Source organism: Lagopus muta, chromosome 17 (genome assembly GCF_023343835.1).
Source record: "Lagopus muta isolate bLagMut1 chromosome 17, bLagMut1 primary, whole genome shotgun sequence".
In the NCBI taxonomy this organism is placed as follows: domain Eukaryota; kingdom Metazoa; phylum Chordata; class Aves; order Galliformes; family Phasianidae; genus Lagopus; species Lagopus muta.
In genome coordinates this window covers 3,620,054-3,637,776 of record NC_064449.1, presented here as the reverse complement: position 1 = coordinate 3,637,776, position 17,723 = coordinate 3,620,054, and the positions used below count along the sequence as shown (strand labels likewise).

The following is a 17,723-nucleotide window of genomic DNA, read 5'->3' as shown; positions in this document are numbered from 1 at the left end:
TCAGGACTTGCATCAGAAGTAGTAGAAGAGAAGGCATAAAAAGACTTGCACACACAAATTGGAGTTTGGCTAATTGGGAGAATCCAGGGAAGCTCCACAACAGGACACCAGCTTGTTAGAGAGAAGAGAAAAACAGGGCTCAGTGAAGCTGACACAACATAGCTGAACATGAATACTCAGTCCAGAAAGGCTGGGATTTGCAGCGATATGGAGCAGAAGCTGTGATTAACAAGGCATTCTAACTAACAACATTTTCCAAGTCAACAGAGCTAACATTGCTTTGGCAGCCTACTATGCTTTGCTTTTTTAAAAAATACACCAACAACCATAATTCAACAAAGTCTTTTTATAGTAATAAATTAAACACAATGGGACAGATGCCTGTCTTGGCACAGCAGACATTCCTCCAAAGCCACACTTTGGCTTCCTTTACCCTCTATTTGCTTTAACAAGGTCCAAAACATTAACTTCTCCAGATTCAAGACACAGTTGTTCCTACCCAGAAGCCAACAGAAGCTCCTGCTCCTCTGACAAACATAAGCCCCTTCAGAAATATCATTCTGGAGTCTGAAAACCAGACTGAGAACTTGCAAGAAAGGCAAGAGCCCCCTCTGCCAAATCAGCAGCTTTCCCAACACTCTGATATTGCTCCTGCACCTACCACATATGGAAACAGCGACGGGAGCTCAGATGGCCTGGGCAATTCCTTGGAATGCAACTGCAGACAAAGACGCAACGCGTGGCTTCTGCTACCAGCAGCAAATCAGAGCCTGCATTTATAGTTTATCTGTATTCCCGTATGTGCGTGCGTCAGCATGGCAGCACCTTGCCAGGCAGCATCAGACTGCAGCCAGAACTGAAGGTCAGTTCCAAAGGGCTGCTGTGGGTACTGAAGCATGGCTGCGACCAGCAGCACGCTGCCTCCGCACAGGCTGCAGGGCAGGTCAGACACAGAGCTGGCAGCGGGGTACTGCCTTGAGACCAACCTCCTGTCAGTACTGCATCCACCATTCTCCAGCAGAACAAGGCTAGAAAATTGCACCTACCGGAAGCAGGAAACATGCCAGGCTTCATTAACTGTCCTGTAGAGGCGCTGACCAGCAGCAATGAGGTCCCCACATCCCAGGCATCTCCAGACTTCTTCACCTGTATACAGGAATAAGGTGATATCAACAACCATCTCACATCAAAGAAAACAAGGATTGCTGCATCCCCGATACAGAACAGCCCTAAATTACACCAGGCATACCGTAGCCCCAGTGTTTAGGGATCCCAAATTGAACTCTAACATCCTAAACCCCCATTTTTTTCCCTCCAGACCTAACATCAGCACGTGCTCCTCCACATTCTGCAGAAGAAAACAATGTTACTTTTCACAGAAGATGGCACAGTTAGAGCTGCACCACTCCTTGGAGCAGAGATTTCAGGTGGAGATGGGCCAAGTGTGACAACTCCTAGAGCCATGCTACACCAGGAAGGCACGTTACCATTCCCCTCATGCCACTGACTCAGCACGTAACATTTCTGCACTTTCAAGTAATTAATTGGATTTCCCAGAACAGGAAAAAAGACAAACCTTATTCAGCAGAGAACAGCTTGACTACCAGGAAGGAAATACATACTCAAAAGGATATTCCTGCAAAGACTGTGCAACCAACACTGCACTGGAGCCAGGCTTAGGAAGAGGAATAGCTGTCACCGCCTGCTGTCCCTTCAGAAAATACTGGCAGTGTTCAAAAAGTCATAAAGCCCCAGAGACAGCCAGGACGCATACAGGCTGGGAAAAAGAACAACAGTACAAAGACTCTAGCACTAATGTGGCACAGAGAAATGCTATCTGAGATCCAAGCAGATGTTTGGGTGCATTCAAGAGAGAGCCGAGAATGTGGCTGAGCGCAGGATGGCACAAAGAACACATCGTGCTGCTTCCTTCTGCTACTGCAAGCTGACTGCAGGAAAGATGCACAAGGAAAGAATTGCGCTTAGAAAAGGAAAACCACTAACCACAGACTTCCAGTTTCTAAAGAGTGTTAAAACTCGGCGGTTGCTCAGCGATTGCCCCTTCTTTCTGAGGCTTTCCTCTGCAGCTTCACCCTGCAGTGTAAGAAGGCTCTTACACGGACCGAGCGGCCGCTCCCGGTGAAGGGAGCTGCCCTCACTGCCCCTGCGATCACTGCGCTTACAGCAGCTGTCTGCTGCCAGGGAGGGAAGCTGCAGAGGATGGATAGCTCAGCACTAGGAAGGATGCTTCTTCCGCAGGGATGGTGCTTTCCTTACCTACAGCCTCTTTAGAGTGTTGGTTTAAGTTAGGGTTAGGGTGCTACTCCTGCGGCACAAGGCATCAGCGAGGCACAGCTCTGCGCTCAGCGCCTAACAGCAGGAGAGAGGGCAGCTCTCAGTGACTGCGAGCGCTCCACGGAACAGATGCGCCCCGCAACGCAGCACCCGAACGGCTGGAGCAGCAGCCCGGCAGTCACCGCAATGTGAGAATTTGAAGCGGAGCAGCGGAGCAGAGAACCGAGAGAGACACGGGCACCAGAGGTCAACGAGACGCCCGCTCTGCTCGCCGTAACCGTGCCGACGCCGTACGGTGAGCGGCTCGGTCGGCCAGCAGCTCCGTCGCGTCCGAGCGGACGAAGCGCAGCCCCCCGCCACTCTCCCACGGAGATCAGATGATCCCCGACTCTTCGCCGCCGCAGGAACTCGCGGCGCACCGCCACGCGGCACCGCAGCGGCTTCGCACCTGCGGGGGGGGGGGGGGCCGGGACGGCGCCGCGGAGCGCCGCACCGCCACGGGGAACGTTCGGGCGGCTCGAGGACGCGGAGGGCCCGGAAGCCTGCGGAGCCGCGCCGCTGCGGCCCGACCCCGCGGCTCCGCCCGGACGCCGGCAGGAAGCGGCGCGGCCCCGCCACAGGCCCCGAGCGATGGAGCGGCGCGCCCGCTCCGCCGCGCGTCCCCGCAGCTCTCACCTGGCGGCCCCGCCATGGCCTCGGGCCCCGCTGACGTCACCGCCGCGCCACACCCGGGCCGGGAGCGCGCCTCCCTCAGCCTCGCGCCGCCGTTCCTTCCCTCCCGCCAACCGCTCTGTCGGCGCCGCGCCACGCCCCGAGGGAAGCTCCGCCCCCTTCCTCGCCGCAGGCCAATCGGCGCTCCGCCTCCCTCACGCTCCGTCGGAGAGAGCGAGCCCGCCTTTTCCGCGGCGAGGACCAATCGCGGCGCGGCCGCGGCCCCGGCCCCGCTCTTCACACGCGGCGGCGGGAGCGGCGGGTCTGGCGGTGTCGTCCTGCTCCTGGCCCGGCCCGGCGAGCCGCCGTGAGGGAAGCGGAACTCCAGCCTCCCTCTTCCCGAGGCACAGCGCAGAAGCGGGCTCCTCGGCTCGATCGCCAAGCACAAAGAAACGGCAGCTCACTCCCATCAATATAAAACCATTTTTTTTTTCTTTTTTTCTTTTTTAATTCTAAATCACTTTCACAACAGTGAAAATTAGTGAACAGTAACGGCAATAACGCACTGAACGAGCCGTCACCGGCTGCGCGCAGCCTGAATACGAGGGGAGCGATAGGATACAAACACGGCGTGACACCTCCAGAGCTTCCGCCCCGCGACGGCCAGAGAAGAGCTGAGAAGAACCGTCCGCGCCTCCATCCAGCACGGCTCCCAGGGCGCTGCAGGGAGGCACGGAACGCTGCCACTGCCCGGAGTCACGTCTTACACTTACACAAATAACCCACTACAGTTAATCGAGGTGCCCTGCCCAGCAACTTTAACCATACACGTTAACGAGCTTAACTATGGAAACAGTTTCTAAGACTTGATTTGCTCTGTCAGTTTGTACGTCTATGATGAGGGAAGTCACAATATTCATCTCGCAGGAAATCATCGTGACTAGCAGTGATCTGAATCAAAACGATCTAAAAACAATAGAAGAAAAAAAGGAAATGGAGTTGTCTAGTCAGAGAAATATCAAAATTGTTCATCTCATTAGGAAATCCCTCGTGTCTGCTCTTCTGAAGGAATCTACACAAATATATCAGGAATACTTTTAAAGCTGTACACCCAACGTGATTCCAAACAGGCTACATTTCACCTTCGGAAATATTTTCCCCTTGGCACAGAGATGGTCGTGGTCTCCTCCAGCACTTCTAATTCATGTCTTTGGTAGATATTGACGAGACTTGCACTGTAGCCGTTCCGTGCCATCTTGTAGCCATGCGTGGCTGCACAGAGAAGCTCTTCCAAGTGTTCCCTGCTGTGGCATGTGCAGGATCTCATTTTTCCTCCCACGCGATTTTACAGTATGCCATTTTTAAGCTCTAATCTCACTTGAAGATGCCCTCCTTTCTGTCCCCAAACTTCAGGGTTGTTAATAGGATTTTATTTGCAATCTTGTGTAGAAAGTCTCACAGCCCTGGGAGAAAGAAATGTAGCTGCAGTGGCAGGGATGGGAGGGGATTATCCTTAAGTGCTGCTGCACAGAACCACGGAAGGCAACACTGTTATGTCAGTGAGGAACTGGGCTGGGTGAGGCAGATAGGCAAGTCCTACTGCTCGATAACCTCACCCAGCTTCATCACAGAATCTTCCAGTGTCTGGCTCCAGCAACTTTAGGCTTTAAAAAATTTGCAGCATAAATTAGTAGCTCTTCTAACCACATCAGGCAGGAGTTTTCCATTGCTGTGGGAAACAACAGCAAGAAAAGAAACCAGTCCCCACACCTGGTTCCGTTTGTATCACATGCTGTGCCCAAGGAGTCTCAGCCGTGCTGAAGATGATTTCCTGAAGAAGGCTGGATGTTGATTGAAGAAACTGAGTAGCACCCACAGCGCTGGCAGATCCACCGTGTTTGCCAAGCATGAGATACTGATGGCGCTGCAGAAGTTTCCTTACCTGTCCAGGTCTACCTTGGGGTAACTGTCTTTCACATAAACCTATTGTAACTGATTGGCACAGGATTTCAAAGCAGCACTCCTTTTAGGAGCAGAGCTCAAAGCTAGGCCCAGGGTTTGTGGTCAGAACCTGTTGTACTAGACAGCCGAGCTGAAATACGTTTTAACCAATGTTTAATTTCCAACTGTAGTGCAAAAATGTGAGATTCTTCACTGTGCTGTAGTACCACCAATTTCTGAAACCCGTCATTAGCTACGGAACCAGACACCAGGAGGTTTAAAATGGGATGGGAAGCAGTTTGTAACTGTTTCAGTAGCCTTTCTGGCTATGAGTATTCAGAATAATGGAAACGATTTATGCAATCAACAGCCAGAACATAATCACCAGAGCCACAAACAGGAAGAGGCGGGATAGGAACTGCTCATCCACATATTGAGGAGTCCCTGGAACAGCTGGAAAACAGGAAGTAAAACACGGCTCAGCATCTTCCTCTTCTCTAGAATATTGTATATTGTGCATATAGTACACTCATTACATATATATAAAATACACAAGAAATCCACCTGCTAAGAAACTGCTGCTGCCAGTACTGCCTACCCCTAGATTGGCCATCCATGCTGGAAAACTGAAGAGAAGCACGAGCTCCCTGCTGCAGGACTTGTGGCAAGTTTGCTCATGACTAATAGCAGCAGGCAGCTCCAAGTGCTACAGGACATCCAGATGTGCTCAGAGTACTTCTGGGGACAGCACTGAGCCACATTCACTGCTGATGGGTGTTTCCATCCTAGGGAACACCACCACCTCTACCTGGGAGCTCCTGCCCCTCAAGGTGAAATAACTGAGTAAATAAATAGTAGAACTGTGTGTGTACTCTTGACTAACAGAACTAAGGAAAAGCATGCAAATTTAAAGCTCAAGACGTGCCTTTCTGAAACCTGCATATAGACACCATTGATGAGAAGAAGACAAAGGAGCTGGTTAAACAATGGCTATGAGAGCAGCATACATTTCCATTTCCTTGCTCTGTCACATCTACACACAAACTTTCAGTGAAGTGTGACCTACAGATGATAAGTAAATTCGGTGGAACAAAGGGCAGCACAGGTCTTTGGCAATGCAGGCGTGACATGAAAAACACGCTTCTGTTTCTTATGATTTCTAAACCATATGATGTAGTGAAGAATATTTGCCAGGCAGCACCTTTTGCAGAGGAAGTCCAGAGAAAACCTGGGCTGTAGGTTTGTGTGTGTGCAAAACAGGCAGACTCAGTTTGACTACAGTGCAGCTGGGAAGAGGTTTTCTGGGGTTATTCATTTTTAGAGAGCAAGACCACTCCAGGAAATCAGACAGCAGTGACATATGAATAAGCCCTCACACAAAACATGTCAGAAATGGACTGTGTTTTTCCACTGCATGTTTTCCCTCTTCCTGTATTTCCATACACAGTACTGATTTACTTTACTATTCAGCAAGTTTTGTCATTTAACAGGTTATTTGTTTAAGTTACAAAAGGGTTTGTAAAATATCTGTTTGTGATAGGACTCTGAGCAGAAAGGATGCATGGTACCTGGAGGAGGTCGCCCATCATTTATGTTGAATGCTGTGGCAAATATACCAAAGGGAAACGCCCCGATTCCAAATGACATTTGGAAGCCACCATCTCCAAACCCAAAGCCTTGGAACCCCTGCAGAGAACAAAGCAACAGAAGAGAAAAAAAGGTACAAATAATTTAAGGCCTATTTCAGAACTGTTTGCCTTTTAGCCAGACTTTTAGTCTGCCACTGTTGTTCAATACCTCCTGAGCTGTCATGCTAAAAGCATTTACCACAGCAACCCAAGAGTTTGAGAAAATGACAAGTAGGAATTGCACTTTGTGCTTGAAGGCTGCAAATTAACAGAAATGTTTATATAAACCTTTTCTATTTAAAACAGTGTGTATAAGACAATACATCAAAATCAACATTACCACAACATTTAAAAATTGTATCAATAATTCTGTAGTAACAGCTATTAGCCACATAGCTATAAAAAAAAAGATACTGTAGAGAATAACCTGCATTGATCTTTTGACACACGTGCATCATTTAAACCTTCAGTAGACGGCCAGTGGGATGGCAGTGGCCATTATAAAGAGCAGTACCAACACCCAAACTAGAGAATCATGTCACAATTCTAACTGATGTAGCATATAACCACCAAAGAAGATTTACAGTGCTACAGCATTGACCCCAGACTAAAATTCCACATCAAATCAGAGAGTGTTCTGAATTAAGGTGAACCCTAGTGTATAAAAGCAGTGCACCATTTAAATCAACTAAATATTAATCTAAGTAGTTGTGTCACGTTTAAAAAGCAGACGGGTCACTGCTCTGAGTTCTATAATCCAGCAAAGTGTTTTCTGATCTCAGAATTAAAACTGTGACCAACTGTGAAAAACTCCTCTGATCACCTCCAAACATTGAAGGACAAATATGACTTTATTCACATAATAAAAGCCAGACATTTCTGCCTTGATACTTGATCATGACTCTTGTCAGATGCTATGCTATGAAGGATGCTGTAAGGGCTAACTGCAGGGGACAGCAAAGCACTCTGCATGACAAGGCCTACATTTGCAGGAAGCAGGAAGGCAGCATCACTACTGCTACATCTTTGAGACTCCCCTGACTTACTGCACCAGCTAAAAGCTGGAATGCAAGGACAGCAGATGATTTAATAAGAAAGCAACTCCCTAGTGAGAGAGAACTACAATGCTCCCAATCTCTACAATACAGAAACGTTCCTTAATCACACCCAGTAGAGCTGTTTGCTTGAGCCATGAGGCTCATGCTCTCTGAGGACCCTGGGCTGAGTTACCTGGAATGAAACCATTGTTTCATCAGGTCACTGTCATCATGCCAGAAAACACTGAGGTCTGCTCTATAGCTACTCCCACATCTCTAATGTACACCAGCTGCTGTTTACATTCATTCTATGTAATCTCCTCAACAAAACCACAAATCCCACTTCAAATTTGCACATATCCACCAAGCACATCTACTTTTCTTCTTAAAATGCAAGGGTACACCAACATCCTATAGAACTTTCAAAGCAAAGCATTCCTTATGACTGCATATGGAAAGCTGTCAAGTATGAAGAACAGCATTTCCAGCAATTCCACAAGGGTTTTCATCAAGCACAATTCAATTTATTGCATTCTTTAGGACTGTAAATAGCACTATGGGAATGGAGTTTTCTGCCACACAGCACCTATCACCTATTCATAAACAGCCTCTGGGGATCTCTACAGGACCTTCACACAGGACCTTATGCACACATTGTGTCCTCCAAGATGAATAAGCACCACCATCAATGAAAACAAGTTATTTCCTTGAGCTTTTCTTTTTTTTTTCCCCTTACCCCTCTGTTCTCTGGTTCAGGTCTCTGTCCTTGGGGTCGTGGTGGAGTTTTCTCTCTACAAAAAAATGTAGAATTAGCTCAAATTTAAGCACACAGACAGCAATATCTGCAATAGGTTGGTTCATAAGACAGAACAAACTTGGAGAATGCTCTCACAGGGCCATGCTGCAGCAAAACTGAAAATAACATGGCTGAACAGACCCAACAGCTACATGAACTTTCAGCATCACATTCCTAAGATGTTGCACTTTTCAGTACAAAAAAAATTCCATTGCAAAGGCTGGAAACAGGGGATCAACAATGAAGTCCATGAACATTTTATATAAGCCTCTCCAGTCAGATAACATCCATTGAAGTCTACTACTTCTGTTAATTAACAACAAATTAAAATAAATTGCCAGTCAAATAAGGAATGCAAATTGAAACCCTAAAAAAGCCAGAAATATTTAGCAGAATTGTCATTTCTATCAGTCTTTTGACACCATGTCACACTGTGAATCCAACACTTCGGTAGTTTCACCTTAAACCCTAGCAGTTGTCACACAAATCGTTGTATTTCTGTTTATTACCTGGGGTCCTGTTGTCCAGTGCTGCCTCTTCCATACAGAGGAATAACTTTATCTCGACTGATTCCTGCTTTGCAGACAGGGCACACTTGTCTGTTTGGCCTGGTTTCTAACCACTAAAATAAAAAAAAGGAAAAGTTATAGGAAAGCTAATAAAACCATGAAAACAACATGCAGACTTAATTTGTAGCCAGACAGATTTTAGGAACCTATCAGAAAGCTACAGAGCAAAATGTTGCACCAAATAGTAAGTACTCTCCATTAAAGCATTGCCATTTTGGCTATTGCTCTGCCACAATCCACTTGCAGATGTGTACACCATTAGAACTGCACTGGAAAAATGCAAGGAAATAAGCAGTACCAACAGCTTTGCATAAGCCAAGGCCTTGCACATCCTATCATCCTGTTCTATAATGGCACCACAAGGTAAAACTTACATTTGCAGCAAGAAGGACACTCAGCATTTAAGGCTGCAAACTAAACCTTCGTGAACTGCCTACAGTAACTCTCCTACCAAAACCAGCAATACCTAATGGGTAAGAAACTGAAATGTGGGAAGTAAGCGGAAGAGAATCTAAGTTTTCTTTATGCTGAAAGTCTAGACTGCAAGTTCTTGTGCATGTTGCAGTTGTCCTGGAAAAAACGAAGTGCATTTGAAAAGGGGGAGGATACTGCAGAGAACCAAGGGCTTTACTGAGTCATTGGAGCTGATGAAAGACAATGCAAAAGGAAACCTTTCTTACCTGGTGTAAACAAGGCCAGCTGTGAGCGTTCCCAGGACAATTTGATCACAGAGAAGGAAAAAAAAAAAGGGGGGGTGTGTGAATATAATTAGTTACTCACAACTTGATCTCGCTAATGTATAAAGTGCACCCCGGATAACACAGCTTAGAGACAACAGAACCTTGGAATCCAGTTTGTCCAGTTCCATAACCTCCCATTAAAGCAATTTTTAAAAGCACAGCCCAAGCCCAATCTCCAGGTTATGCAATTCAACTATGTTGCTAACATGATCATCTCCACATCACCTTTTTAATTCCTGCACCTTCATCTACACCAAAGCCCCAGACAAAGGCTTAATTCATCCTGTGGTATTTACTGCAAATGTTCTTTTCTGATCTCATAGAAAGATATCCCTGAGTTAAGATGCAAATGAGAAAAATGCCAGTAATGAGACTCCAGGATCTTAATAGAATTCATGAGAGTCATCTGTTAAATGTTAAAACATTGGGCACTTCCGTAGAACTGTGGAATAACTGAGGCTGGAATGGACCTCAGGCTGCCTCTTGTCTAATCTGTTGCTTAAAACAGGGCCAGCTGTGAGATCCAGTTTGCTCCCCATTATACAGAACTACTCCTGAGCTTAAATTAACACAGCAACTGAAGTACCCAAAGGGAAAAAAAGAAACAGAAGCTAAAACTGCTCGGCAGCCATCTGCTTCCAGAGTGGCCTTTGCAACACTGTTCAGATAAGATACATTCTATTCTTTAAGGTTCTATTCTTTAAGCTCCATTCCGTGATAGCAGACCTTCCAATAGTTTAATCTTAATATGACTTCAGCAAATTAATTCCCATCTACCTTTAGACATTACATACATTAGCACAGAAAAGAAATGCTCTTTTAGGCCTCGTTTAATTAATGAGCATAATTTAATCTGCTGTATAAAACAAATTACCCATGTCAATTTTCATAACATTTTAATGTTCAAGAGTGTATTCTAGACCATGCTACCTAAATAAGAAGCTGAGATGGAAAAGAGAAGCAGATCACATGGAAAAGCACGTTCCCTCAAAAGAAAAGACTGCAATTTGGCATCTAGAACCTGCTGTCAGATGGGGTTGTAAGTATGTAAGGAATTTTAAACTGTAAGGAATTTAGGTGTGAAAAAGGTATCTATGCTAGCCCAGCCAGCACACAGCAAATAACAAACGTAAGCAATCAGCTTCTAAAGGGCTTTGCTTTTACAAAAGAAGGTATAAAAAGTTTAAGATGCAAAAAACTTCCTTCCCAGAACATGGGCATTTAAAAGATAAAAACAGTTCTGAGGCAAACCCAAACTGCTTCTAACCCAAAACCATGGACAAAAACTAATTTTTATTCAATAGAATTATAAACAGAAGGTGATCACAGAGATGCACAGTGTTCTGTTTATCAGTGGGGACTTGTGTACTTACCAGAAGAGATGTCCACACAAGCTGATAACTGCATCCTTGGCAGTGTCTAAACAGATGTTGCACTCAAAAGTGTTGTCCTGATTAGTGTTGTCCCCAGCACCATTACTGCTGCTGCTGCCACTGGTCCCTCCAGCACTGGAGCTCTTTGTTGATGCAGAAGTTGTAGGTCCTTTACTTGCCATCCTGAGGAGCTCCCCAGACACAAGAGCAAGAAAATTTTCCTGTTGGAATCCTAACAGTGAGAAAGGGAAAAAAATACCCACATTATTGGCATTATAGCATTGCTTTCTTGTCCTTATTCAAACTAGCAGTAATTTACCTAAGAAGCACTTGAATCCTATTGTTGATGGTTTTAGTTTAATGTAGCTTCTAAAAAAAGCTCTCTCTAAGCTACTTTAACATCCTGCAGTAGGACCTGACTTATCACATGGCCTGTATCTTAAACTTACTGACAAGAAACTGAGGTCCACAGTCAAAATGAAGCCGTCGTATTTTCTCATAAATGCCATTTGCTGAGAGAAAGATGAGCTCACCTAGTCATACTGCAGAGCAATCAAACATGTCTAACAATCATAGCAGCAACACAGAAATTACTGAACTGACACGCTTTTATCTCTCTTTAGTATCATCATATTTGTCAAAGACACCATTTCTTTTACTTCAGTAGCAACAACTTCTCTGTTGCAGGAATGTGAACACCTAGATTAGGCTGTGAGAGAGAAGCAGGCGACTATCTGAACCTTCTGCCAAAGCACAAACAGTAAAGCATTCGCAAAGGGGAACCTGAATTTTTCAGAAGCTAAATACTTTGCAAACTTACCCCAGAAACATTCAAAGCTTCCTTAAGTGTTCCCTCTTTGTAGCAGTGCTGAAGCACAGGCTCAGGACAGCAAAATAAAACCTCAGTATCTGTAGCTGTTACAGTCAAAACCCTTTTCCATACAACACAATCCAACCACGCAGTGAAGTAAGCTTCATACACAAGCCTCATGAAAGTTCTGCTGTGGTGACACTGAGCTACAACAAGGGAGAAGATGAGATTTATTCCTGCAGAGCCTTTTCACTCAGTTACATCATTTTGCACAGCGTCCCAGAAGGGCAGCTCAGCATTCACAGATGCTGCACTTTAACACACACTGCTTTCAGCACTGCTTAGCATTTCACACCATCATTTCAGTGCAGCAGCAAGGTCCTGCATTGTACTAAATTAACATTCATGGTAGCTCCAAGCAGATGAAAACACTGCCAGATGACAAACAACACAGTAAGGAAGCCTAGAGTTTTCACACATCCCTACTACCAGAACTGTTGGTAGCTCCCATCTATCTTGCTCAGTAATGCTTGAAAACTTCCCAGCTCAGACCTATCCATATGTGCTGGCAATTAATATCAACATTAAGAAAGTCTTCCTAAAACCAAAGGGTTCAAAACATGAAACACCACTATGATTTTATGGGACAGGCACAAAAGATGCCTGGTTCTCACACCTGGGCACAAAAGGCAACCATGCACGAGTTAAATAAGTTAACTTCTGTACCAATGTGGGAAGCAATGTTCTTTTCTCTAAATTCAATGCCCTATCTTTAACACCAGAAATACACAGATAATATCTTCACCTTCACTAACATCTGATTGAAAAAACAACCGAAAACAAACCCAAAACAACCAACTCACAGCCCTTAGTAACTATGAGAAAAATAATTTAAAAACAAACAAAAAAAGACCAACAGCAACTTATGAAGAAATACACTGAGAAATCCATAAGGATATCATTATTGCAATGGAATAAAGACAGCTGAGACAGAAAAAAAGACTGAAATAATACAATGCGACAGGCAGTGAATTTTCTCTCCTAGAAGGTCTATGGTACTCTGCCCTGGAATCCTCTCCTAATTCTTTCTCCATAGGCTTACTGAGCTTGATGACCTATTAGGATTTAAATGATTTGAACTGTCGAAAATATATCAAAATGCAACAATAAAAAATAAATAATGTTATCCTGAGAAACCTTCACAGTGCTTTCCTCTTCCCTATGGACTGCTGTTTAAAATAACCAGGTCCACAGCAAGTGCTCTCCACGTCTGTTCACCTGCAAAGCACACAGCACGCTTACAAAGACGCACGCTGAAGTGGCACTGAGTGACTAAAACGTGCACTGTGTGCTGCATTACCTGCAACGCAGTCTGAATGCTCAAGTAGGAGTTCAACTGCAAATTCAACTTGTTCCAAATGTCAAACAAACTCCAAACTCTTGAAATGGCACCTGAGCCTAGTTAAACTCCAAGGCTCCCTCCAAGTTAACCTCCAAGAACTTGGAAGGGAGACACACAGCAGGCCAAACAGACCCTGTTTTCTGTCTGAATTAGAGCTCAGGATGAAGATTGCGAGTGCACTGGCACGTACTACAACTTCTGGGGTTAAGCAAACAGAATTTAGAGAGCAATGACCTGACAGATGCCAGTCTAGGTTTGCTAAACCCTCATCTTTGATCAGCTCTCCAAATCAACCCAAGGAGCACGAGCTGCAAACAAGTGAAAGCACATAAAAATCAGCTGTGATCTCACTGCAAGCACGCAAAGATCTTATTTTTCTTTTTTGTTTTGTTCTCTGAATATTTGCAGGAAATTACTGCCTTTGCTAATTATAAGCCATTTATACCAGCTGTTTATTTCACTGTAATCATGACCCCTATAATATCCCAACAGGCTGCTCCAAAAGTGACAGAATCACTGGCATTCACTGCATCCAGAGCACCAAGAGTGCCAGCAGGTGAACGGTTATGAAGCAAGCCAGCTTCAGCAATCTTCCTCAACTAAAGAAAGCCTGGCAGGAGGCAAAGACATGGAAATGAAGGTACATGTTTAGGGATCCAGCAGGACTCCCAGCGAGGTGCTGAAACTGCAAGTGCAGCTGGCAGAGCTGAAGCCGGAGCTCCAAGAAGCAGATGGTGCACCAAGACCTGAGCGTTCCATGGCAACTGAGAGCAGCAGGTGGGCCCTGAAGGAAGTAAGTGTGGGAAAACAGGCTGTGTAGTAATAAAAATGTCACTGACAGGCAGTAAGGAATGTTACTCAAATCCCTCAAAAACGAATCTGTAAATATAGCGGGAGGAGCTGCACACTAGTGAATGTAAGCCCAATGGATACTGTAAAAGACCGTATTTCTGGGCTCACAAAGTGACTGTGTTTGCTAAAATACACTGACCTGACTCTAGAAATACAAGAGAAGCTGTTCCAGACAGACTGGGAGAGTTTCCACTGTAAGTTAAAACATAGAAAATATTCCATTGGAAACAGAGCAGAGTAGGTGAACGATAACTGAACAGAGACAGAGAGAAGCTGATGTCATTAGAGTGAAACAGTTACAGAATGTATGTTCAGAGCACTACCACATCAGAATGTTTTAAGTATTTCATTTCTAATCTTTTGTAAGCAGTAAGGGGAAAAAAAACAAAACAAAACAAACAACAGTGAGGCCATAGGACTGGTTGGTTTACTGATAAAACTTGAAACTTGTTTCTTTTCCCAACATCTAACACATAACAATCAAATAGTGCATTGTTAGATTTAAATTCGATGAGAAAGACACTTTTCCACCCTTTTTTGCTTATGAATCTTATTTTATCTGGGACTTCTGAAACAATCCAGCCCTCATTCATTTCTGAAACGAGCTCTGATTTAGTTTGTCGACTTCCTGCTGTTTTAATGGAAAGGAAGATGTGTCAGTTTTTCCCATTACTGCAGTGGTAATATCATTTTTTTATATACATATGTTATAGAAAAGGAAAATTAACATCAGAATTCCTATCAAAAATACTGACAGAATTTATATAAATACTTCTCGTTCATAGGGTTAACAGAAATCTGATTCTTAACCCATTACAGCTGTCTGGACTTCAAGTAAAAGCCACAGATGATCTGAGCTGATAATCGTTGGCAGCGTCCAGAAAAAGGTACGTTTACTTCTTGACTGTCATTTTAAGGTAGAAGTTAGCAGATACGTGACTGAAGGCACACTGTTAATCATTAAAGGCACTTTTATATCTTGTTACATTTTTACTCTGCGCCACTTAGATATTTTAACCCTTTTGAAACATTCCCTGTAAATCCACCTTTTCACTTCCCATAACCCGGGCAGCACCACACACCATAAAGCCCCAGGATCCAAATCTGTGCCATCATCTGACCGTTCAGAAGCACCCATTTGTCTGACAGAGCAGCGTGCCCTCGCTTGGCCTCATTTTGTTAATTGGGATCCTGCAACACAGGGCTGCATGACAGGCGCTGCTGGGGTACAGCCCTGCTGAACAGCTCTGTGGGCAGCTGGAAGCAGCCAACACAGCTCACCAGTGCACCTCACCAATGTGCCACGCTGAGACAAGCTAGCAGAAAAGCAACTATGTAATTCTCCTTTATAAGTCGTTCCACAGAAATGTGATACTCTGAGAAAATGTCCTAGGAATGTGGAAACAAAGATTTTCTTCTCTTACCAATAAGTCTAAAGGGGAAAATTAAACAAGAAAGAGCACCGATAGAAGCAGTTGGGTAAAGGAGCGAGCGTTCTCCTGGCCTGGTGTTACGTAAAACACCGAACGATCTGTAAGCAGGCTGACCGCATTAGCAGCGCTACGTGAGAAAACAGGAACGGGGCCGCGGTTCGGTAAGCGCGGGGCAACGAGAGCAGGCACTCGGCAGCTGTTCGGTGGCCCTGCCCGCAGCCAGGCGGGAGCGGCCAGCGGTGCTGCGCTGCGGGCTCCGGACGCGGCCTGGGAAGAACGGAGCTCCGCCACCGAGCGCCGTCAGGCGGCCGCGGGCCCGGCACGGCGGCGGGGCCGGAGGTCGGGCAGGAGGGGCGGCGCCGCGGGCCCGGCGGAGCGGAGCGAAACCCGTGCCGGACCCACCCCGCGCTGCCGACACCGGCCCGGGGGCCGAGGCTGCCGAGGCGCCCCCCATCCCGGTCGGTCACAACGGCCGCGAACGGCTCCGGCCTTCCGGGTCGCCCCGGTGACGAACCGGCCCGATCCTCGCGTTCCGGAGCCGCCGCGTCCCGGCTTCGGCTCCCCCCGCCCCCTGGCCTCCAGCCGGGCCCGAATCCGAATCCGGACCCGAACCCAGACCCGTCCACCCGCCCGTGCTCACCGGCGCTCTCGGCGATCCGCAGAGCCGCTCCCTGCCCGCGGCCGCCGTCACCTGATCGCCCCGGAAGCGCGGCGCGGCGGAAGGGACCGGCCTATCGCTGCCGCTCCGCGGGGCCGCGTTCCGCCCGCACCGAGCTGTGCCACCGTGCCGTCCTACGGAGCTTCCCACCGAGCCGTCCCGAAGCTGTCCCGGCCGCACCGCCGGGAGCACAGCCGGCTCAGCCTCCGCGTAGCGCTGCCTCGGCTCCCCGTGTGACTTTCGGCTCTGCTCTCCCCGCAGCCCGTTCGTCGCCGGGCGCTGTGTCCCGATGCCTCCCGCTGCGACGAGCGCGGGCTGCGCGTCATCCGCGGCAGAGAATGTCCGGGCGGAGCGGAGGAGAAAGGAAAGCGGCGGCGAGGCTGCGCGAAGGGGTGCGGAGTGCCGCGGTCTGAGCAAGAGCTGCTCCGAGAAGGGAGCAAAGAGCGTTGAGGAGGTATTTATTTATTTAGCTGTGAGAAACTGAGGAGGAGAGGACGGGCCCGGCGCTGAGGAGCTGTCAGCTGGGAGAGGCACCGAGGCGGCACCTCCGGGCTTTGTCCCTGCCGGGCACACGCAGCCGTGACGGCACTGCGGCTCTGCGTGCACCTGACGGTACGGGGAATCCCAGCCCGAATCCCAGTGCCCTCCCACTAGAGGCGAGCTAAGGGAGTGAAGGTAATCAGTGGGGCTTAATGCCGAAGGAGCCTTTCTTACAGAGACCAGGGATGCTGTCTGAGACCTGGGAACACGCAGGTCTCACGGCAGGTCCAGATGTGCCAGCTGGGAATTGCTCAGTGTAAAAGCATGCTGTGCTCAGCCTTCGTGCTGCTTCCAGTAGCACATCGGCTCGGTAAAGCTTGTATCAACGTAGTGATCCAGCAGCACTGCCAGAACTGCCACACACTCGGTGTACTGCAGGGGGAGACTTGTAGCTGTGGTGCTGATGAAGCTCATGTCCAAAAGCGGCAGTGCCTGTGGCCTAGGACAGGCTCTGTGAAGCTGTCCTAACAACACTAGCTGTGTGTTTGCTGCCTGTGAGCATTTCCTTAGCTGAGAACATAAAGCAACATGGCTTGGTACAGCTTCAGCATGTAAGCAAAAATTTGGCATCTCAATATGGTGTATCAAATGAGTGAGAGGTTAATGGGACCCCAGAAGCGTAAATGTATCCTCCAGATGCTGATTAAAACGAGGATGAGCTTCTGAAATTTGGACCAGCTTAGAGTAGTCAGCATGTAAGTCTACAGTCAAAGGCATTTCAGTATAAGTGAAGTTGTTTGGGGTATTATAATCACGAGTAAGAGCAATGCTCAGAATAGTCTCTATTGTTTGGGTATTTTATGATAACAAAAGTAGTCTGGAAAGAAGCAATGCTGTATTCAACATAGCCAGGGAATACTTTCAATCCCCAGTGTTCATTTTAACTCCTTATGTTTTATATCTCAGAAGAATTAAATATAATTATGAATTTCTATAATGCTTTATTTACAGTTCATTCTGCTTCTTTCCCTTGTTCCAATTTCTTTTTAAAATGGAA

General features: G+C 46.7%; 2 protein-coding genes across 5 annotated transcripts in view; both read right to left on the bottom strand.

Moving 5' to 3' along the window:
- Positions 1–3,106, bottom strand: part of LIMK2 (LIM domain kinase 2) — a 30,553-nt gene extending 27,447 nt beyond the window's left edge. For all 3 annotated transcript variants that reach the window (XM_048964103.1, XM_048964104.1, XM_048964107.1), the window contains exons 1-2: positions 2,971–3,106; positions 1,047–1,146 (exon numbers count right to left, since the gene is read on the bottom strand). In XM_048964103.1, coding sequence (XP_048820060.1) covers positions 1,047–1,146; positions 2,971–2,986 — 116 coding nt within the window. In that variant the 5' untranslated portion in view covers positions 2,987–3,106. The remainder of the gene's footprint in view (positions 1–1,046; positions 1,147–2,970) is intronic.
- A 443-nt stretch (positions 3,107–3,549) lies between these two features.
- Positions 3,550–16,278, bottom strand: RNF185 (ring finger protein 185). 2 transcript variants are annotated; one of them, XM_048964482.1, is made up of 7 exons: positions 16,169–16,278; positions 11,031–11,262; positions 9,598–9,616; positions 8,858–8,970; positions 8,289–8,343; positions 6,456–6,573; positions 3,550–5,340 (listed from the first exon to the last, which is right to left on the bottom strand). In XM_048964482.1, the coding sequence occupies exons 2-7, from the start codon at positions 11,210–11,212 to the stop codon at positions 5,243–5,245; spliced, it is 585 nt and encodes a 194-aa protein (XP_048820439.1). In that variant the 5' UTR covers positions 11,213–11,262; positions 16,169–16,278; the 3' UTR covers positions 3,550–5,242. The 2 variants fall into 2 exon arrangements, with proteins under 2 accessions (XP_048820439.1, XP_048820440.1); XM_048964483.1 differs by lacking the exon at positions 16,169–16,278 and adding an exon at positions 11,851–13,291.
- Between the last annotated feature and the right edge of the window lie 1,445 nt (positions 16,279–17,723).